Source organism: Trachemys scripta, chromosome 5 (genome assembly GCF_013100865.1).
Source record: "Trachemys scripta elegans isolate TJP31775 chromosome 5, CAS_Tse_1.0, whole genome shotgun sequence".
Classification (NCBI taxonomy): domain Eukaryota; kingdom Metazoa; phylum Chordata; order Testudines; family Emydidae; genus Trachemys; species Trachemys scripta.
In genome coordinates this window covers 110,554,996-110,577,965 of record NC_048302.1, presented here as the reverse complement: position 1 = coordinate 110,577,965, position 22,970 = coordinate 110,554,996, and the positions used below count along the sequence as shown (strand labels likewise).

The 22,970-nt window shown below is 44.7% G+C and overlaps 1 protein-coding gene across 2 annotated transcripts in view; it reads right to left on the bottom strand.

The window, feature by feature from the left end:
* Positions 1-16,705, bottom strand: part of FBXL5 (F-box and leucine rich repeat protein 5) — a 56,295-nt gene extending 39,590 nt beyond the window's left edge. The window contains exons 1-2 of one of the 2 annotated variants that reach the window (XM_034770964.1): positions 16,398-16,705; positions 1,979-2,194 (exon numbers count right to left, since the gene is read on the bottom strand). In XM_034770964.1, coding sequence (XP_034626855.1) covers positions 1,979-2,194; positions 16,398-16,481 — 300 coding nt within the window. In that variant the 5' untranslated portion in view covers positions 16,482-16,705. The remainder of the gene's footprint in view (positions 1-1,978; positions 2,195-16,397) is intronic. The other variant, XM_034770963.1, reaches the window with a different exon arrangement.
* Between the last annotated feature and the right edge of the window lie 6,265 nt (positions 16,706-22,970).

The window sequence follows — 22,970 nt, the reverse complement described above, 5'->3', positions numbered from 1 at the left end:
TGGAGCAGGGACTGAATGGTGTCCTCCTAGTTGAGGGCCCTAACCACCAGGTTACACATCCATTTTCACTCTCTCTGGCCCAATTCATGATTAATTATTGATATGAAGTGGAACTGCTTTCACAAGAGAATGAGAGAGACCAACACCAGAATAGCTAATAGCCTGGTGGGTATAGAACGCACCTGGAGTGTGAAAGACCTGGGTTCATGTCCTCGTTTTAGAGCAGAGTTTCAAATGTACATCTCCCACATCCCATGTGAGTGCCCTAACCACCAGGTTATTGGGTATAATGGGGATATCCCCACTTCTGTTTTGTGAATCTAGCCATTCATTACATTTCCTTTTATTGAAAAATGGTTAAAAAAGTGCCCAAAATTTAAACAAAATGTTTCATTTGGTATCAAAGGGACTTTTTGTTTTGTTTTTACATGAAATGAAGTTTTCCCAACTTTTTGATTAATTGAAAACTCAAAAAAAAAAAGTTTTGGGTTCACCTGGAAAAAAAAAATTCCTTCACTTTTTGAGACCTGCCAGTGATCAAAAAAAGTTTTTTGCCCAGCTGTAGTTAGTAGTACACAACACGTAGTTTACATATGTCTGACTACAACTTCCTATGTAGGCAAAATTCAGAAGTAAGAGATAAACCAAGCGCAGATTAAACAAGGTTTCAACAGCATCACCAACCAACTAGGGTCATTTACATCAAGGTGCAATGAGTTTCCACTATCAGCCCAATTCTACCTTCCCACATCCCAGCTTTACAGTGTGGCATACTGGACTCCACTGGCAGGTTACGCCAGGGGCCAAAGTAAACTATTTCTACACAATGTGAGGTGAATTGGACAAGGTGTTCCCCAAGTATGACAACCCTAGAAATACTGGTTAGAGTTCAAAAAGTCTCGCCTTTTTGACACTCTGTAGCAACAAAAACATAAAGGGAGAGAAAAACAGTCTACTTGGTTCCTTTTACTGAGACCGAGTGTCCAGACCGACATTTAGTGACTATGATCAAAAGTGATAAGTTAACATTTTTAACATAACTACAGAGCATCTGCTTTGGCAAGTTTAATATAGGATGTCAAATGATCAATGGAGACCCAAGTTTTCATTCCAAAAGGTGAGGCGAACAAAAAGAAGAAGAATGGGAAGGGCACAGCAGAGGAAATTCCACATTTGGAATAAAAAAAACATTTGTCAAAGGTTGATTTGAAAACAAAACCAAAAAGATGGTAATCATTTACAGCTACTCAGCACTGGAATGTTAGAGCAATCCTGGGCAAAATGAATTAGAGGGCCAAGTGCAGGAGAAGTAAAAGACCATAATAAATGTAATTACCTTCATACAAGAGATGTGTATATCTTTATAAAACAATTAATTAGATTACTCAGGCTTTTGGGGCATGTTAGGAAAAGATTTATGGTCTCAGTAAGCAGAAACTGAAGTGTATATTTAATCAAGTAGCTGTTAAATTAATCTCATTTTAAATTTTCAGGTTTGAGTTTTGTGATTTCAAAGAAAGTTTTCAAAATTTCTCCTATATAATACTTATTAGTCATCTTCTAGGCTTTCCTCTGTATTCATAACTATTCTCTTTACAAGAACAAAAATATTGTGTCAGTAGCATTTTGCTTTGTAGCATTTTAATCTTTTATCTGTCTAATATATAGAGGGAGATATCTATATATAATTCTAACAATCTAATTTATGTTCAAGTTATATATATATAAAATGAGAGAGAGAAAAAGATTCATTTAACAGCTATGCTAAATGATGAAACTTGCTCTGCAGTTTCTGCTTACTGAGACCATAAAGTTGTAGTAACATGCTAAGAAAGCCTGAGTATAATCCAATTCTTTGTTTTCTAAAGTTTCTCATCAAATAAATGAAGCAGACCAATGACTAATCTTAGCAAGTTTCCCTTATTACACAATTAAAACCTAAACAAGTACTTCTTTTAGCCTATTTTTGGCAGCTTACCTTCACATTCTTCAGCCCTTTCTCAAAGAGACTAAGCATCTCTGAGAGTTTGTTGTCCGAATGAACGTTATACACAGTCCGACTGCGCTGCTGAAGTAAGCCAATGATGTATTCATTTTCAATCTGCTCGTGCATTTTAAATTCCTTGAACGTGGCATACAGTGATTGCAGAAGAGCCCGAAAATCATTGTTGTTGGAGAAGTTGGTCTTGGAAAGCTATAAGAAAGAGAGGCTAATTGTCCCTCTGGATTTTTTTTTTTTTTTAATCCTTGCAAGTCAAGTTAGCATCTAAAGTAGCATACGCAACTCCCATTTCTCATACGTAGGGCCCTACCAAATTCATGGCCATGAAAAACATGTCACAGACCATGAAATCTGGTCTTGTGTGTGCTTTTACCCTATACTATACAGGTTTCAGCGGGGAGACTGGTGTTTCTCAAATTGGGGATCCTGACCCAAAAGGGAGTTGCAGGGGGATCACAAGGTTATTTGGGGGGGGTCACAGTATTGCCACCCTTATTTCTGCACTGCCTTCAGAGCTAGGCAAGTGGAGAGTGGTGGCTGTTGGCCAGGCACCCAGCTCTGAAGGCAACACCCTGCCAGCAGCAGCACAGAAGGGTGGCAATACCATACTATACCATTCCACCCTTACTTCTGTGCTGCTGCCTTCAGAGCTGGGCTGCTGGAGTGGTGGCTGCTGACTGGGGGCCCAGCTCTGCAGGCAGCAGCGAAGAAGTAAGGTGGCAATACCATACCATGCCATCCTTACTTTGGTGCTGCTGCTGGCAGCGGATCTTTCTTCAGTGTTGGGAGCCCAGCCAGGAGCCGCTGCTCTCCAGCTGCCCTCCTCTGAAGGCAGCACTTACTTCTGGACTGCTGCTGGTGGCAGGGTAGCAACACTGCAACCCCTCCCATCCACAATAACCTTGTGTTCCCCCTCCCCCATCATTTTTGGTTAGGAGCCAAACAATTACAACACTGTGAAATTTCAGATTTAAATAGCTGAAATCATGACATTTACAATATTTAAAATCCTATGACTGTGAAATTGACCAAAATGAACCATGAATTTGGTAGGTCTACTCATATGCACTGTTTGTCCCTCATCCCAGCTTTAAATTCAGTGGGTAAATAACCCATTACATAATATGATACTGATACACCTAAACTAAAGAAGCGGAACCATACAATGGAGCAAATAATTAAGCAATCAATTTGCAAACACTTAGAAGATAATAAGGTGATAAATAACAGTCAGCGTAGATTTGTCAAGAACAAATCGTGTCAAACCAACCTGATAGCTTTCTTTGACAGGGTAAAAGTCTTGGGGGGGGGGGGGGGGGGTGATAGATGTGGTATATCTTGACTTTAGTAAGGCTTTTGATACTGTCTTTCACGACCTTCTCATAAACAAACTAGGAAAGTACAACCTAGATGGAGCTACTATAAGGTGGGCGCATAACTGGCTGGAAAATCATTCCGAGAGTAGTTATCAGGGGTTCACCGTCATGCTGGAAGGGCATAACGAGTGGGGTCCTGCAGAAATTGGTTCTGGATCCAATTCTGTTGAATATCTTCATCAACGATTTAAATAATATAATATATGGAGATATACCTATCTCATAGAACTGGAAGGGACCCTGAAAGGTCATTGAGTCCAGCCCCCTGCCTTCACTAGCAGGACCAAGTACTGATTTTGCCCCAAATCCCTAAGTGGCCCCCTCAAGGATTGAACTCTCAACCCTGGGCCAATGCTCAAACCACTGAGCTATCCCACCCCCCCCTCCCCCAATAGATAATGGCATAGAGAGTACACTTATAAAGTTTGCAGATGCTACCAAGGTGGGAGGGGTTGCAAGTGCTTTGGAGGAGAGGATTAAAATTCAAAATGATCTGGACAAACTGGAGAAATGGTCTAAAGTAAATAGGATGAAATTCAATATGGACAAATGCAAATTACTCCACTTAGGAAGGAACAATCAGTTGCACACATACAAAATAGGAAATTAGTGCCTAGGAAGGAGTACTGTGGAAAGGGATCTGGGGGTCATATTGGATCACAAGCTAAATATGAGTCAACAGAGTAACAGTTGCAAAAAAACAACCAAGCAAACATTCTGGGATGTATGCAGGAGTATTGTAAGCAAGACACAAGAAGTAATTCTTCTGCTCTACACCGTGCTGATTAGGCCTCAACTGGAGTACTATGTCCAGTTCTGGGCACCACATTTCAGGAAAGATGTGAACAAATTGGAGAATGTCCAGAGAAGAACAACAAAAATGATTAAAGGTCTAGAAAACATGACCTATGTGGGAAGATTGAAAAAATCGGGTTTGTTTAGTCTGGAAAAGAGAAGACAGAGGGGACATGATAACAGTTTTCAAGTACATAAATGGCTGTCACATGGAGGAGGGAGAAAAATTGTTCTTCTTAACCTCTGAGGGCAGGACAAGAAGCAACGGGCTTAAATTGCAGCAAGGGCGGTTTAGTTTGGACATTAGGAAAAACTTCCTAACTGTCCGAGTGGTTAAGCACTGGAATAAATTGCCTAGTGAGGTTGTGGAATCTCCATCATTGGAGATTTTCAAGAGCAGGTTAGACAAACACCTGTCAGGGATGTTCTAGATAATACTTAGTCCTGCCTTGAGTGCAGGGGACTGAACTAGATGACCTCTCGAGGTCCCTTCCAGTTCTATGATATTCCAGTTTCTTCTGAAAAGTTTGGGTGTTTTTCAAAAACACTAAGCATTGGCCTACCTCTGCTTTCACTGAAGTCAACCATTGACTTCAATGAAAGCAAAGTTAGGCCAATGCTGAGCATTTTTGAAAATGCCATCCTTCGGTCTCAATGTCTAAGTCACAGATTCAAGGTAAGCGGTTACAGAACAATTATACAGAACTCATGATATGGTACCCTATTTTAGAATAGAATTGTCCTATATAGCTTAGCTAACTGCTAAATTAGCCTACAATTTAAGACAACCCAGCTGACACCCTCTTCCGGGATTTCTGCTACCATTATTTCTAATACTGGTACCATTTTACATACTGTAACTTAGTGAATATTTATTGTAAGAATGTCCATATTAAGCTCACTTTTGAAAACATTAGTACAATAATGACAAGTTTTGCTATCTTCATAAGTGATTTTTTGCCATTTTAATATGAGCTAAGATGTGAAAAAAATTACTTACCAGCAGAAATAGTCAGCTGACAATGACAAAAAACGCTACACAATCTCCAAGCCAAAAAGATTTTTGTAAATATCTGAAGTATGGTTCTGCTTCATGCTACTTAAGTGCATTTGGACACTAACAGTGTGAAGCATAATACTAAAGCATCCATACTGAACACTAATAATCATGAAAAAAAAATTACATAATGAGTAACTATTGTTAAAATCCTTATTCACTATGGCTGAGATTTTCAAAGTCAAATAAGAATTTAACCACACAATTACCTTCATTTTCAATGGTAGCTGAATGCCTAAATCCCTTAGTAAGCTTTGAACATCTAATCCCATGTTTAGAAATGTTACAAGCCACTGGGGACAAATTGAACTATTTACACTAATACTGCAGAAAGAATATATGAGCAGTACTCATCCTGAGTAGAAGCGTCTTACTTTGCAAAAGGCATATACTGTACATTTACTGTGCAATATTTAAGTACTGACAGTTTCCACCTTACCTTCTTAAAATGTTTATAAGAATAAACCAGCAGTTCGCAAACTATGGGTTGGGACCACAAAGCAGGTCAAACCTTATTTTAATGGGGTCTCCAAGGCTGGCTGAAGCCTCAGTCCCACTGCCTGGGGCTGAAGTCAAAACCTGAGGGCTTCAGCCCTGGGTGGCAGTGCTCAGGTTAAAGTCCCCCCCGTCCAGGGTTGAAGTCCTTTGGCTTTGGCATCCCCCTTGGGGCGCCAGAGCTTGAGCGGGCTCAGGCTTCAGTCCCCTCTTTCTGGCAATTTTTGTTGTCAGAAAGGGGTTGTGGTGCAATGAAGTTTGAGAACCCTTGGAATAAACTGTATATAGGGGGGAAATCCCTTGAAATAACCATATTCAGTTTTAGCAAAGGGAGCGAGAAAGACAGCACATTCCAAATTATATTTAAAGACAAAAATTAAAAAAGTACAAATCCTGTGTAGTCTGGAAATGAACAGTTAAGGTCATCCTAACAGTGACAACATTTTGACAAAGAACTTTTAATGAAGGAGGTACTATTAAGCATTCAGGATATTTGTATTTTTATTTTAATTTCTTCTGTTATCATACACTGTATGCAAGAAATACACTGATTCTTTTAGACAACTGTAGTCCTAAACAAACAGACAGGAGCAAAGCAGGACTGTACTTGTAAGTGGCAAGTTGAAAGCTTTCCCTAGCAAATTGTGGAAACTAAGCCAATTTTTTTCAGTTTAAATTCTAATTTAATAAAAAGTACATGCTCTAGTTTTTAAAAGATTGTTTATGTAAAACGTAGACAAAATTTATCTCAGTTTTGCCAACTGCACAATGAAATTAATCGACTGGTCAGTACCACGGCTGCTATTCAAAATCCTATAGGAAGCAATAAAATTGTCAACAAACACACACTGCTATTCCCTACGAAAGCTATGAATAGTTGCAGAGACAGGCAATGGAGTTATTCATGGGAACTACTTTCCATGAAGAAAAAAAAAAGCCAGGAGATGGGTAGATATATCCTCTTGGCTGCTAGGCAAAAGGACAAGGAAGAGAATCTGAGCCCGACCCCTCCTTGGAGCAACAAAAAAGATGACAAAGTTTCTTCTCCCTTCAATCAACTAGTGTGGACATTGGACATTTATTAGCCAGAGACCGATATAAACTGTCAGCCAGGGCTCTGGGCCAGCATTCCTGGCAGAAATCCCTATACTTTTTCCTTACCTAGCAGCCAGGAAACCGATCTACGCCTTTCATCTAATATTTTCCCCAGACCTCACTGATGAGGCTTCATCATCCTCATCTTTTGAATCTACTTCAGAAAGAGCTTTTATTCCTATGGGTAGTCAGTATGCGATAATTTGAAAGAACTTGAAGCTTGTAACAGCAAATATTTAGAGCGGATAGTTAAGATTTCTGGTGGTTCTATCAAACCAAAAAAATTATCCTGAAGCTCTGCATAACACAGCAGTACAACATACTAAATATCTATATACGCTGTGTTAGAATTGCTATGCGAGTCATAACACTTCTGAAGATTTTACATTCATAAAAGGAAATGCAATCATAATGCTGGATAAAGTTTTATTTAGAATTAATAATGCATTATCCAGCATGTGACTTGAGCTCGTGTCCCTGCATGACACCGATAACAAAAGATCAAGACTTTTCAGGTGAAAAGAGCAATAACAGAAATATTTTAATTTACTTAATCATGAAAAATGGGAATAGAGGAGCCTACATGTATAACAACGATAATGATACTGCCACACCTAAACTAATAGCTATTTCTTATATATGCAATCTTTCTCATAATTTACAAGGCAATTCAAATTTTGTAAGAGTGGTACATATGTGATTCTAGTTTCCCGTATTGTCACTTTCTTGGCAACCACTTGTGATGCAAGTGAAACATGTTGAGTGGCTGACAAGTAGTTATGCAACGCCAGGTCAGCATAGCCTACATTGCATTACAAGCTGTACTGTGCAAATGAGCGCAATGATTCTGTCACTTATTCGAAGTTTACCTAACCTCTATAGAAGTAGTCAACAGGATAAAGTTAAACTTTTTTTAAATATATTTTAGCTGAACAGATTAAGGACAAATATGTACACCAGAGACATATACATTTCATTCTACATTATTACATGGTGGCTGCCCCAAATACAAATAGGAGCCAAGACCTCATTTTTAGAAACCCTTCTCTTTAGAAAAATTCTGAGATTAGGGGATGGAGGGATCAGTCTCCCTGTCTACTGCAGTTACCTCTTTCAGTCCAGGGTAGTCTCAGGACTTTTCAGTCTGGCCATGGGGTAGACATACAATACCACATTTTACCCTTGGCAAAGAGTTGGGATCCCCCAGGCTTCAGGGTTCCTGGGCTCCAGCCGCAGCCCCAATCCTCACACTGCTATTTTTAGTGCTCTCCCTGCACATCTAAGTTCCCTCTAAGCTGCGCGGCCGCACAGCAGCCTATTACGCGCTGCGCAGGTGCTCAAGGCTGCGGCAGGGAGAGATGCTTCTCCCCCAGCCCCGGACCAGCCGTGTCAAGAGGTGCCCCTCCCCTGGACCCAACCCAGCCCTAGACCTGCTGCAGCCGGGGGGAGAAGCACTCCTCCCCTGGCCCCAACCCAGCCCAGCCCCAGACTGCCACAGCCAGGAGAGAGGCGCCTATCCTGCGACCCCAGCCCCAGAACTGCTGCAGTGGGAAGAGACACCTCTCCCTCCAAACCCAGGTGCTGCTGCAGGGAGAGAGCACTGGGGGGCGGGAGGGAAAAGAGAGAGTCCTCTTTCCCTGCTATAACCATGGGGCCACCTGCACCCCAAAGCCCTCATCCAGAGCCTGCACCCCCAGCTGGAATCCTCACCTCCCCCCACCCCAACCCTCTGCCCCATCCCTGAGTCCCTTCCCACACTCCGAACCCCTCGCCCCACCCCTGCCACATGCAGGTGTCATACATCACCTCCATATTGCTCACAGAAGAGATAGTATGCACTGAAATCCCCTTCAAATCCCTGTCAGTTCTTGCTCTACTTCCACATAGGTAATCAACCTCCCTGAGCAGTGGTAACCAGAGGTATGTCCACACTTAAATTGCAAGAGCAGCACAGCTGCTACACTGCAGTTGTGCCACTGTAACATCTCAGTATAGACACTCACTACAGCAACAGGAGAGAGTCTACTCCCGGGGGAATTCTGTGCCACTGCACATGCGCAGAATTCATGTCCCGCACAGATTCTCTCCCCTCCCTCCCAGCAGAAAATACATTCAGCTGGAGAAGTGCTGTAGTTGTGCCTTTCCCCTACCAGGGGCTGCTGTGGCACCAGAACAGAGAGCAGCTGCTCCCTGACAGGAGCAGCCCTAGCTGCGGATAGGGAAGAGAAGACGCTGCATTCCTCACAGCACCCTGCCTGTGGGGCCATATCAGGAGCACAGGATATGAGGGGACGAACAGCATGGGGCCCCATGAGGCTCCTGGGGGTCGGGGGGGGGTCACAGACTGGAATGCGGGCTGAATGGGAGCAGAGGTGCAGGGCCACATAGCAGATGGAGGGAGGAGTGGCTAACTGGGGGTGCAGGGACACCGGGTGATGGGGGAGAGGGTACAGAGTAGTTGAGTGGGGGTACAAGGACACATGGGGACAGGGCGAAGGGAGGGACAGCATAGCTGAGTAGGGGGTGTAGGGACACATGGGAACAGGGACACATGGGAACAGGGACTTTCAGGGACACATGGGGACAGGGATAGATGTGTCTGACTGAATGAGAGGTGCTACAAGTCGGCCAGAGTCTGCATGGGGGAGGCTCCCTAACAATCGCCCCCCCCCAAAAAACAACGTTCCCTACTGCTCCCTCCCATACCCAACAACCCACCTAGTTCACATCCAGACTCCCAGCAATTACTTCCCTCTCCTTCAGCTCCTCGGTTACCCCTGATTCCCCCAAATCTTTGCACTACTTCTGAGGGGGTGTGGGAAACGTATTTCTGTATTGTAATTTAAATGAATTACTAAAAGTTCTGTATTAATATGCCTAATAAGCAACCTGTGTGTCAAAAAACATTTCCTGAACAGTTTTTGTTGTCTACATTGTTACAAACATACCTGGACAGATATTCTGAAATAAATTACCAAAATAATTTAAACTGATGTGATTATATTGTGTTATTCTGATAAAATATGCAGAATTTTAAAATATTGTAGGCAGAATTTTTAATTTTTTGGCACACAATTCCTCCAGGAGTAAGATTCTCCCATTGCTGTAGTTAATCCACCTCCCCGAGAGGTGTTAGCTAGGTCAACTAATGAATTCTTCCATTGACCTAGCACTGTCTATACTGGGGTTAGGTGAGCATAGCTATGTCTCTGAGGAGTGTGGATTTTTCACAGCCCTGAGACACATAGCTATGCCGATGTAAATTTCTCTTTTTTGGGTGCAGCTTAACATGATTAAAACAAAACAAAACAAAACAGTAAAAGCTCATTTTAGACACTGTAGGCAGATACAGCTTTGATACAACCAGGAAGCAGTTATGAATAAACTAGCATTTCATTTGTCTTGGTAGAACTTGATTTTTATTTTTTTCTAATTTAGATTATTTTTGTTACGTTTTATTTAAGGTTTTTTTCCAATTTTTATTTACGTTTTTATCCTGTTTCTAAGTATATTTATTTTTACAGTTGTGGGAGGGTAGGGTTGGGGTCAGGGCAATGCTGACAATGGGGCAGCAGGGGGCTCCCTGTGTAGCCGAGGGGCCCAAGACACCAGGGCACAAGGTGCAGGGGAGGCTGCAGTTGTTCTGGTCTTGAGCACAGACCCCCCACAACCAGGACTTGAAGGAGGATAACAAGTCCTGGCCAAGGGGGAGGCCATACCGATGCTAAACTGTTCCCGCCCAGGGACAGCTCCCACACTCATGGCTAGTGAATGAGTGAGTGGGAGCATGACAGCAAAGCTGCAGAGGGGTTCCTGCAAAGCCACAGGGCTGGTGATACTGGTTCCCTCCAGGTACCAGGTGTGGGGAAGGCTGGGGTCTTGGCAGGGCACAGCTGAGTGTGTGAATAGGAGGCCAGGCCTGTGAATAGGAGGATGAATAGGAAGACAAATCCTGAGCTGCATGGAAGTCACCCTGCTGCTGAATGACTCCTGCCAGTGGCCAGAGCTATTCAGCAGCGAGATGGTCTCCTCTGTGGCCAGGGATAACAAGGACTCTTCCTTGCACAGTCCTGGCCAGAGGTGTCTGCTCCGCTAGGCCAGGAAACTGCAGCCTCCCCAGTACCTTGTGCCTACCAGTATCAGGGTTCACCAACCCCACAGCTGTGCAGGGAGCCCTCTGCTACTCTACTGTCATGGCCCTGTTCCCTCACTCCTGTGACAGCAAGACTACAGAGGGTTCCTTCCATAGCCATCGCCACCCAATCTGCAGGTACGCCCACTGTTATCAACTGTTTGGGGGGCTGTTTTTTTTTTTCTTTTGAGGGGAGGCGGTGTCAATTTCAGTGTGACAGCTGAAATCAATGTTTACCAACAGTCACACATTAAAATCAAATTCTACCAAGCCTAATTTTAACATACCATTTCTCATGGTAGAACAGGATCTTAAATCTTAGAAGAAGTCAGACTATTAACTAGCCATGATCTTTAACATATTCAATAATTCTCAATGTTCTAATTTTATGTAACACTAGCTAATGTTTATGTAACACCAAGGAAATCAAAGCACTTTACAGGCATTAGTGAATTTATCCTCACAACCCCCTAGTGCAGTGGCTAAATACTGTTATTTCCATTTTATAGATGAAGAAACTGAGGAACAGAGTAAGGACAAGGTTCAAGGTCACACTTCAAGGGCCTGATTCTGGGCTCCATGGTGGAATCTTTACAGTAGCTCAGCTTCTAGGGGCTGCAAAGCCACGTTAACCAGTCATCAGAAATAACTGGAGCACTAAGATAGTATATTACCTCCCCATTCCCAAGCATAGGGGTGCCAGATGAATGGTAAGAGAACCAGCTAATGCACCTAACACTCCCAACTATTCAGATGCATCAAGCCACCATAAGTCAAAGCAGCCCATCCTATGCTATGCCTAGTGTGATAAGCAGGACAGGATTTGTCCCAAGTCCATGACAGAGCTCTAAATAGAACTCACAATCTCAGAGCCTGTAACTCAATAGATACAAGGCTATCCTCCTTTACACATAAAATTATCAATTGCTTTGCGATTCCATTAAAGGCTTTAGTAAAGTTTAATAAAAAGCCACTACATTTAAACAAATAAAGATTAAGGCGACATTTTTGTTTTAGAAGGGCTGATGATCATGCAGATAATTTCAAAGGTTGGGGGGAGCACAGTAGAGATGGAAACAAACATTTCAGCAAGTCTGCTGATTTTCTAGGAGGATATTTTGCATTATTTGCCAATGCTGCTGTTGGGCAGAACTACCCAAAGCAAAGTAACTATCAACTGGGTGAAGTCTTGCACTGAAATCGAGCACAGCAACTCATTCTGGTTTCACATTTGTACCCCGCTCAGTAGCATGAGAGACTATTAGGATGTGTCTGCACTAGGATTTTTCAAAGGCCTAATTTTCAATAGGTGCAGCTCTACCAGTGGAAACTATAGTGAACATATGACTCAGCTATTTTTACCACTGAGATGCCTGAGCTTGGTCTACGCACTATAGTTTCACTGGAGGAACTACACTAGGAACTAACAGATCTAATAATTTACAGACAAAGCTTTTAGTCTCTATATCAAATGTGTATGAAGGATGAGGATCAAGGGCAAAAAGAAAGCAGTACCAGGGCATGTTTCGACTGCTATGGTGACTCACCATTACAGAAACATTCCTGCAGTTTCTGTCTCCCTTTGTCAGTCAGACAATTCCCTAATGTGGGTCTCCAAGGCCTTGTCTTCACTTACCGGAGGGTCCGGCGGCACGCAATCGATGTTCTGGGATCGATTTATCGCGTCTGGTTAAGACGCGATAAATCGATCCCGGAAGTGCTCACAGTCGGCGCCGGTACTCCAGCTCGCCGAGAGGAGCACGCGGCATCGACTGGGGGAGACTTCCTGCCGCGTCTGGACCGCGGTAAGTTCGGACTAAGGTACGCAAATTCAGCTACGTTAATAACGTAGCTGAATTTGCGTACCTTAGTCCGAAGTGGGGACTTAGTGGGGACCAGGCCTAAGACAGTCATGTTGAAAGGGGACATCGAGAAAATACCCCACTTTTGCTTAATCCCCCATTTTGGGAGACACTACCTGCAAAAACATACTGAAAACGAAGATATTCTAACAAATTGCGAAGTAAACCCTGACTTGAATGAGTTCTTTCAGACACTATGCAGTGTGTTGTGGGATAATTGCATAATACCTCAATAAATACTGCAAGACACTAATTATAGCCTCCAACTTTTAGAGGGCTGCAGCTTCTCTTCTCTCCTCCTGCTACTACTGGGGGCAGAAGCAGAGATGGTGATGAGGCCATTACTACTGGAAGTAGAGTGGATAAGGAAGAAGGGAGGCCCTGCTAAAACTGCTGGGAGTGGGGCTGGGCAAAGGAGAAGCTGCTGAGGCTGGAGCCAGGGAAGGCAAAAGGCAGGGGGAAAATGAACTGCTGAGTGACTACAGGAGAAAACAAGAGGCTGCTGTGGCTGGAATGAGGAAAATCTAGAGCTGCAGGTGATCTGGAAGGATAGAACATGATAGAGTAGGGAGGGAAAAGGGATCTAAAGAGGTGAGAAAATTTTTTACTGCTAGACAGCTTTGGCAGGAGGGGGAGAAGAGAACTGAGGTACCAGTTGCTGCTTAGGAGGATTTGAGCGTGGAAGGAGACAGGGTTGTGAGGAGCCAGGGATGGGGCTGATTCTGAATCACTCTGATATGGTAGGTTCACTGGTTTCTCCCATGTTTTAGACTTCTGACTTACATGAACACAACACATTTGAAAGGTTTTTATATTAGAAACTGGCTGCAATTTTCATGTGTGAATGAAAATATTCTAAAGAGATCTAAGAGAAATGATAAAATCAGTGCAGTGCTTCTATATCATGATGCCAATTTTTCCCAACCCAAAATTCCCAGACTCTGGGAATTTTTCACCTGTTTGGGAAATTTTTGGTGCTAGCCAGTACCACTATATCCTGGGAAATTTCCCAAAATCTGGGAATTTTTGAGTAAAATGTTTCACCTTGGGAAACTGCAGGACACATGCTGTTAAAAATCCCCAGATTTTGGGAAATTTCCCAGGATATAGAAGCACTGAATCAGTGTTATTTTCTAATACGCATAACAGAGAAGTTGTAGGATTGTCCAGAAACCAAGATGGGAAAAGGAGTGAATGCAGTCACTGACAATGGTAAGGGGCATGGCTAGTAAGTGGATTCAACAGTCTTGGGATGTTGAAGAAGGGATAGCAAATGAAGATGTGAATTGTAAGGAGGCCTGATTTACTTAAATCTAGAATCTTCTGTAAGAACTGCAGGATAGTTAACTCACCTTATTTTTCTGTCTTAGTAGTGCTGAATTTGCTTCGTGATTTTTCTAAAACTAGTTAAGTGTGAAAGCTGCTGATCAACACTGTATTCTGTTGCTTAGAGTTTAGTTATTACCAAATATCACTGCATGAGTTTCTGACTCAACATGTCTACAGTTGAATGAAATGAAAGGAAATGATGAAAACTGAAATAATGGAAAGAATTTTTCTAAAGTAAAATGAAAATATTCTTAAGAGGTGTTACGCAGCAAGATAGAAATTATTTGGGCTCATCTTAAGTGCAGAAAAAAATTAGTTTCTTCACAATCAAGTGTGTCATTCAACAAAATTTTGTCTTTGAAATAGAAGATCAGAATGTTGATTATTTTGATAACCTCTTAATAGTGAAATAGTTTCAATGTTTGTGTGGACACAAAAATGTAGCCACAATTTAATCATGAAAATCCCTGATCCAAGCCTTCCAGAAGCATTTCAGTTTCAGTCAGGAGCATTTTTCACCCCAAAATTTGGCAAAGATTTATCTGTGATTATGTTGTAACAACTAAAAGTAAAGACACTAACTTAATAAACTGCCCTCAATGTAAAGAAATGGAAAGATGCTTTGATCTTTAATGTGCTCCTCCAGACAGATTTAAAAATGTACAGGTTAACATATAATGTAAACAAAAATTAGGAAAGAACTAAAAGAATCAAAATTGACATGATTGGTAGAACATGGAAGACAACCTGAGAATAATTATGAATAATTCATACAGTGAAGCCTGATTTGATTAACAAAGAACTGTAACCTTATAAGAACAAAAGTCAAAAAACAATTCAGAGCAGCTAGGAACTTTTCCACATCTATCCAACATGACTGATCTCAAAAACAAAGGTCAGAGGTTGAGTTCAGATAAAGAAGAAGCTGAAATATGGCTAACAGAAGACAATCTTATATATCTTCCAACACTTAAAATGGTAAATCCAGATTTGCCCCCATATGTATTTTGTGAAAATTGGGCCATGGTTTATTACATGAAAATGTTGGAAAATTAGAAAGTAAAAATTCACAAGACAGGACAGTTGAATTCAAGATTTTGTCAATATTTGACAACCCATACTCCTGTCCAACCAGTTCAGCATCACTACAGCGTGCTTTTAGGATACTCAGATTAATTTGGTAAAAACTTTGTAGAAATGTTGAAAAAGCAAGTACATTAATAAAATTGTGTGAGCATTCCAAGAGCAATACAAAAGAGTGTTAAGGCCTAAGCCAACAGCACTCAAAGACTGTGTTTTACAGTCTGGGGTTCTCAAACTTTTTCATAACATGGAGAACATTTTAAAGAGTGTCTCACAGACCCCCTCCACATTGCCTGTACCTGCAATAGTAGGACAGAGTACCAGACTGGCCTCTCACAACAGGCAGATCAATTGTGCCCACATAACATGGCTGTGGAAACTATAGAGGTTACTTACATGGAGAAGTAACATTAAGAAAGTATTTAATGTATTCTTAAAAGTGACCATCAATACAGTTTTGCAGCTTCAAATGAGAGAAGTCAACATCACAAGCATGCAATGCCATCAGCTGCTCTGCAGGCCACCAGTGGGTGAGCAGACCAGTTTGGGAACCTCGGATTTATAAAATTGCAAGCTTTTCAATGTAAACAGCGAGCCTTTTTAGGTTTGAGAAATTCACTTCATAGACATGTCACAACGAGACCCTAATCCTGCAGCGGATCCTTGCATAGGACACTGATACCGACACAAGGCCCTGTAGCCCCAACTCGGAACCCTAGTATGTATCTCAGCTTATAAAATGAGAGGGGTGGGAGGCTCCAGAAAAAAACTCTGTTCTTCACGGCTGGGAAAAATCAGCAAAGCCTTGCTGGGGGCTTTCGGGGGGGGGGGGGGGCACACTGGGGGGGGGAGGGCTGATGCGGGGGACGGGAGGAGGAAGGGGACACACCGCCCCACCCGGGAAGAGTGGGGGCGGGCGGGAAGCAGACGCAGTTACTTCTGCTGGGGCAGGCGGAAGTTGCCGCGCTCGCGGGGCTGGCGCAAGAAGCAGCGGCTGCTGCGTGGGGATCGGGCCGGAACGAGGTGCTCGGCAGCCCGCGAGGGCCGCATGGCCCTGCCCTATCCCGGGGGGAGGGGCGGTGACAGCTGCGCAGTCAGTAAATCCTCCCCAGGGGGCGTGTAGGTCCCACCCCACTCCGGCCGCGGGCTCCCCGCGCCTCCCGCCCGGTACCTTGTCGCAGTAGAGCCCGACCAGCTGCTTCATCCGCCAGTGCGGAGCCGTGAAGACATCCACCTCGTCGGGGAAGGGAGCCATGTTCTCCCCATAGAGACTCGCCGTGACCAGCGCGAGCAGCAGCACTAGCAGCGGCAGCGACAACCGCTCTGCGCATGCCCCAACCCGCCGAGGCCGCTCTGGGAGTAGCCCTTGCCCCCCGTCACGTGACAGGGGCCACCTGAACAGCGGCCTGCCGCAACGGCCGTGGGAGCGCTTCGCAGCGTGCGCAGCCTCTTTGCCGACGGGCTGCTGCGGGAGTGGGGGCGCGGCCTCAGCCGTCAGGGCAGCACTGCGGGCGCCGCCCCCGCTGGCTTCCCTGCTCGGGCCCGTCCGCCCCAGGCACCGCAATGAGCTAACGCTGGGGCGTGGTAAGGGGCGTGGTGGGCGGGGCTGCCAGCCCCGCTCCCTCCCCCGGGCTGCCTGCAGCCTGTGCCGCTCCCCCGGGCTGCCAGCCCCGCTCCCTCCCCCGGGCTGCCTGCAGCCTGTGCCGCTCCCCCGGGCTGCCAGCCCCGCTCCCACCTCCGGGCTGCTGGCCCCCTCCCCCGGGCGTTCTGCAGCCTGTGCCCCTTCACTGGCCTGCCAGCCCCACGCCTGCCTCTGAGCTGCGCCTCCTCCCCCCATCTCCGGCCAGCCCTTACCCCCGCAGAGGGGCACAGGGTTAGAGGTTTGGATTTCGGGGGATCTCACTTGTTCCCACCCCATGGATCCCCTGGTGCACCATGCAGGGGTTGCTGCCCTGGCTTGCCCCACAGCCAGTGCAGGAGAGACTCAGGCTCAGGGGAACTGCCACGCAGGCATTAAAAGATCAACATCTGGTCCTCAATTAAGTGCATAAGTGTTAGTAAGTTTAGCTGACAAGGAACAGCAGCCCCCCGCTCCGCACTGCTGACATCAAGGAGGCCACAGGGCCCTGAAGTTTATGCAGAATCAATTGCAGGAGTCAAGTGTACTATCTTATATGTTAAGGGGCCATTTCTGAAAGGAGATGGATATAGAGGACATACACAGTGTGATTGGAGGGGCCAATCCTTTTTCCTAAACTGGAGTGAGGGATCCAATCCCAGCCTTACAGCTTTTCAATATTTCTATGCAACATAAGACTGGACAAAGCAAGGTGGATGCTAATCATATTTAATACCCAACAGAGGAGGTAGAGATGCAATAGCTTACCCTTTGGGAACTGTGTTGACATAATATACTTAGACTTCTGTAAAGACATTTGACTTAGTACTGTGCAACACTGACTAAAAAATTTAGCACTACACAAAATCAATGCAGCATATATTAAATGTATTAAAAACGGCTGACAGATCTCAAAAAGTAACTGTAAATGTGGAGTCATCATCCAACTGGGGTGCTTTTAGTGAGATCCCAGTGCTAGCCAACATCTTTATCGATGAATTGGAAGAAAATATAAAACCATTGTTGGCAAATGAGCAGATAACACAAAAGATGGTGGAGAGATTAATAAGGACAGGTCAGATATACAGAGTGATCTAGATCAGTGTTTCTCAACGACTGGTCCATGGACTGGCAATGGTCCCTGAGATATCCCTGATAGATTTAAGAACAGTGGTCACCAACCAGTCGGTTGCGATCTCTGATGGTGTAGTGGGGCTGCCACTAAGGCAGGTTCCCTGCCTGCCCTGGCCCCACGCCACTCCCAGAAGTGGCCAGCATGCCCCGCGGGAGAGGGGGGGCAGAGGTCTCCGCATGCTTCTGCTTGCAAGCACCATCCCCGCAGCTCCCGTTGACCAGGAATGGGGAACTGCAGCCAACGGGAGCTGTGGGGGTGGTGCTTGCAGGCAGGAGCAGCACTCGGTGCCACGTACCCTTGCCCCAGCCCTGAGCCCCCACCTGCACCCAGGGGTGCATTGGCCCCTTCCGGGAGTGCCGTGGGGTCAGGGCAGGCAGGGAGCCTGCCTTAGCAGAAGCCCCACTGCAATAACCAGGAGTAGTCGGAGGTAAGTGCTGCCCTGCAGGAGCCCCCCAGCCCTAAGCCCCCTCCTGGAGCCAGCACCCCAAACCTCCTCCTGCACCCCAAGTCCCTGCCCCAGCCCTGAGCCCCTTCCCAGAGCCAGCACCCATATCCCTTCCGGCACCCCAACACTCTGCCCCAGCCCGGAGCCCCCTCCTGCACCCCAACTCCCTCCCAGAGCCCACATCCCCTCCTGCACCCCAACACTCTGCCCCAGCCCAGAGCCCCCACCTGCACCCAAACTCCCTCCCAGAGCCAGCACTCCATACCCCCTCCTGTACCTCAACACTCTGCCCCAGCCCAGAGCCCCCACCTGCACCCAAACTCCCTCCCAGAGCCAGCACTCCATACCCCCTCCTGTACCCCAACACTCTGCCCCAGCCCAGAGCTCCCCGCCTGCACCCAAACTCCCACCCAGAGCTTGCACCCCTTATCAGCTCCTGCACCCAACCCCCCTACTCCACACTCAGCCCCAAGCCCCCCTCTCACCCTCCAAACCCCTCGGCCCCAGCCCTGAGCCCTCACCCCCTCCTCAACCCCAACCCCTGCCCTAGCCTGGTGCAAGTGAGTGAGGGTGGGGGAGAGCGTGCGACAGAGAGAGAATGGAGTGAGCAGGGACAGGGCAGGGTAGATCCTGGGTTGCACTTAAATTCTAAAAGTGATCTTGTGCAGAAAAAGATTAGAGACCACTGGTTTAGGAAGAAAGCAAGCTGATTCCTAATACCAAAAAGGTTGAGAAACACTGATCTAGATCACTTGGTAAGTTGTACTTCAACAATGTACTTTTTAATACAGTCAAATGCAAGGTCATACTTCTGGAAACAACGAACATATAGCACTCTTACAGGACTGTATTTTACAAACGGGCTTAGGAGTCCTGGTGGATAACCAATGCAACATGAACTTCCAATGTGATGCAGTGGCTTCAAAAGCAAATACCTAACAGTGAGAGCCTAAAGAAGCTCAATCTATTAAATTGTTTAAAGCAGGGTTCGGCAACCTTTCAGAAGTGGTGTGCTGAGTCTTCATTTATTCACTCTGATTTAAGGTTTTGCGTGCCAGTAATACATTTTAACGTTTTTAGAAGGTCTCTTTCTATAAGTCTATAATATATAACTAAACTATTGTTGTATGTAAAGTAAATAAGATTTTTAAAATGTTTAAGAAGCTTCATTTAAAATTAAATTAAAATGCCAAGCCCCCCGGACCGGTGGCCAGGACCTGGGCAATGTGAGTGCTACTGAAAATCAGCTCGCATGCTGCCTTTGGCACACGTGCCATAGGTTGCCTACCCCTGGTTTAAAGAAAGGATTCAGAGGTAACTTAAATCTCGCAGAAAAAGGCATAATGAGATCTCGTAGCTGGAGGCTGAAGCTAGATAGACGAGAAATAGGGCACAATTTCTTTAACAGTGAGGGTAATTAACCATTAGAACAACATGCAGGGATTTGGTGGAATCACCACACTTGAAGTCTTTACATCAAGAATAGGTATCTGTCCAAAAGATATGCTCTAGTTTTACCAGTGGTTATGGGTATGATACAAGAATCACTTAGTGAGTTTTATGGCCTGTGTTATGCAGGAGGTCACACCAAATCAGGGGTGGCCAACATGTGGCTCCGGAGCCACATGTGGTGTGACTAGGGTGACCAGATGTCCCAATTTTATAGGGACAGTCCCGATTTTGGGGTTTTTTTCTTATATAGGCTCCTATTACCCCCCACCCCCATCCTGATTTTTCACATTTGCTGTCTGGTCACCCTAGGTGTGACGGGTTGGATCACCGAAACCCCCTTGGGAGCTGCCACCCGATGTGCAAAGACTACCTCTGCTCCTGTTTTCCCTGCCTCCAGGGAAAAAATCAGGACTCCAGCACCCTGTCTTGCTGAGCCAGACATTCCTATCTGGCTCCAACACAGACCCAGGGTCTGAATCACTTATCCCAAAGCTGCAAGTTTACCTGAAAACAGCTCACAGTAGTGTGCTTGTCTTTAGCACTCAGATGCCCAACTCCCAGCGGGGTCTAAACCCAGATAAATCCGTTTTACCCTGCATAAAGCTTATGCAGGGCAAACTCGTAAATTGTTCACCCTCTATAACACTGATAGAGAGATATGCACAGTTGTTTGCTCCCTCAGGTATTAATACATACTCCGAGTAAATTACTGAATAAAAAGTGATTTTATTAAATATAGACAGTAGGATTTAAGTGGTTCAAAGTAGTAACAGAAGAAAGTAAGTCACCAAGCAAAATAAAATAAAATGCGCAAATCTATGCCTAATCAAACTGAATACAGATAATCTCCTCACCAGTTCCAGAGCACTCCCTTTTACAGGCTAATTTCCTTTTAGCCTGGGTCTAGCAATCACTCACACCCCTTGTAGTTACTGTCCTTTGTTTCAGTCTCCTTCAAGTATCCTGGCGGGGGTGGAGAGGCTCCTTCTTTAGCCAGCTGAAGACAAAATGGAGGGGTCTCCCACGGGTTTAAATAAACTCTCTCTTGTGGGAGGAGACCCCTCCCTCCTATGCAAAGTCCAGCTCCAAGATGGAGTTCTGGAGTCACCTGGGCAAGTCACATGTCCCTGCATGACTTAGTCTTTACAGGCCGAAGCCATTGTCCACATGGTATCTTGTATGTCTCTAGGAAGACTTCTTATGTGGATTGAAGCTTTCCAAGATTCATTGTTCTCCAAGTGTTTCCTGATCAGGTACTTAACCTGGCGAATTCCTTCCTAAAGAAGCTGACCAAATGCCTCCCAAAGCTTACTTAGAAACCAAGCAAGCATACAGCCCATATTCTTAACCTTAAGTAGAAAATAATATATATATGTACAAATAGGATAAATAGATATAGTAGACCATAACCTTTACAAAGATATGTTACATGGCACAGGCAGCACAAAACATATTCCAGTTATGTCATACATACATTTATAAGCACCCCCTCTCCATAAAGCCTTCTGGGGTACACTGTCACATGTGGCTCTTCAGAAGTTAATATGTGGTTCCTTGTATAGGAACTGACTCCAGGGTTGGAGCTATTGGCGCCAACTTTCCAATGTGCCAGGGGGATGCTCACTGCTCAACCCCTGGCTCTGCCACAGGCCCTGTCCCCACTCCACCTGTTCCCGTCCCCTCCCCTGAGCCTACCATGCCCTCACACCTCCCTCCTCCCCCCCAGAGCCTCCTGCACACCACAAAATGGCTGATCGGGAGGTGCAGGGAGGCACTGATTGGCAGGGCTGCCAAAGGGTGGGAGCTGCTGGGGGGCTGCTGATGTATTACTGTGGCTCTTTAGCAATGTACATTGGTAGATTCTGGCTCCTTCTCAGGCTCAGGTTGGCCACCTCTGCACCAGATGATCACAATGGTTCATTCTGGCCTTAAAAGTGGGTGAAATCCTGGTTCAACTGAAGTAAATAGCAAAATGCCCATTGACTTCAATGGAGCCAGGATTTCACCCTATGAGTCTAAGCCAGGCTTGGTGCACTTGCAGCCATTGTGGATAATATATTGATGTTTGAAGTAAATCTACATGCCATGGTCCAGAGATCTAGGGAAAATGGGTCAAGTGAAATCTGGACAAATGCATCATAAAACCAGCTGAAGTACAGTATATTGATTACTTTGTCTCACGAGTTTATCAAGACCAACAATGCAAAAAAGTGGCATCCATTTCTGAGGATGAGAATCATGCTTACCTGGAAATATATTGGGGATGGCAAATCACCTTGCCAAGTTTCTACCACAATTTGTGGAAAACTTTGGCCCCACCAAGCGTTCTCCTAAAGAAAGATGATTAACCGGAACTATCTTCATCAAAATGAATCAATTAACCTACTAGTGCAGGCATATTGGTATACTATGATATAACTAGAGGGTTAACAGTTCAGGTGTTTCAGTGAGGATTTAGCAATGTGCTACTACAAGAAAGGAAACCAATGGTATATATCCCAGGTGCTCACATCCACAGGCAAACAACACAGTTGTGAGCATTTCCGTCAATATATAGAGGAAAGAAAATTGACTATGGAGCTACATTGATTTACATCTGCTGAGGATCTGGCCAAGATCTTATCCAGGGCAGGCAGTGGGCAGAGAATATCTATATCTGTATCTATCTATAATCGAATAGATTATAGATATAGATATGTAAATCAATTTGTTCAATACACGGGAAGTTAAGTTTAATCCATTTGATTCTGAGTGCAATTGATTCCAGACCACAAAGCAGTATTCTTCACTAGGAAGACTTTATAATCTGTTTTATCACAACACAAGTTTTGTTGCTAGAATCCACAGAGAAATTAAAAGATATGGACAATAATTATGTCACCTATACTGATTGTGTTGTAAGACCATCTGAGAGTTAGGATGTGTGAACTCTTGTTATGAAGTTAGTGTTTTAATTGTTGTGTGTTCCTTTGCAGTTCATCCTTTGCAGTATTGTTGTAGCTGTGTTGGTCCCAGGATATTAGAGACAAGGTAAGTAAGGTAATATCTTTAATTGGTCCAACTTCTGTTGGTGAAAGACACAAACTTTTAAGCT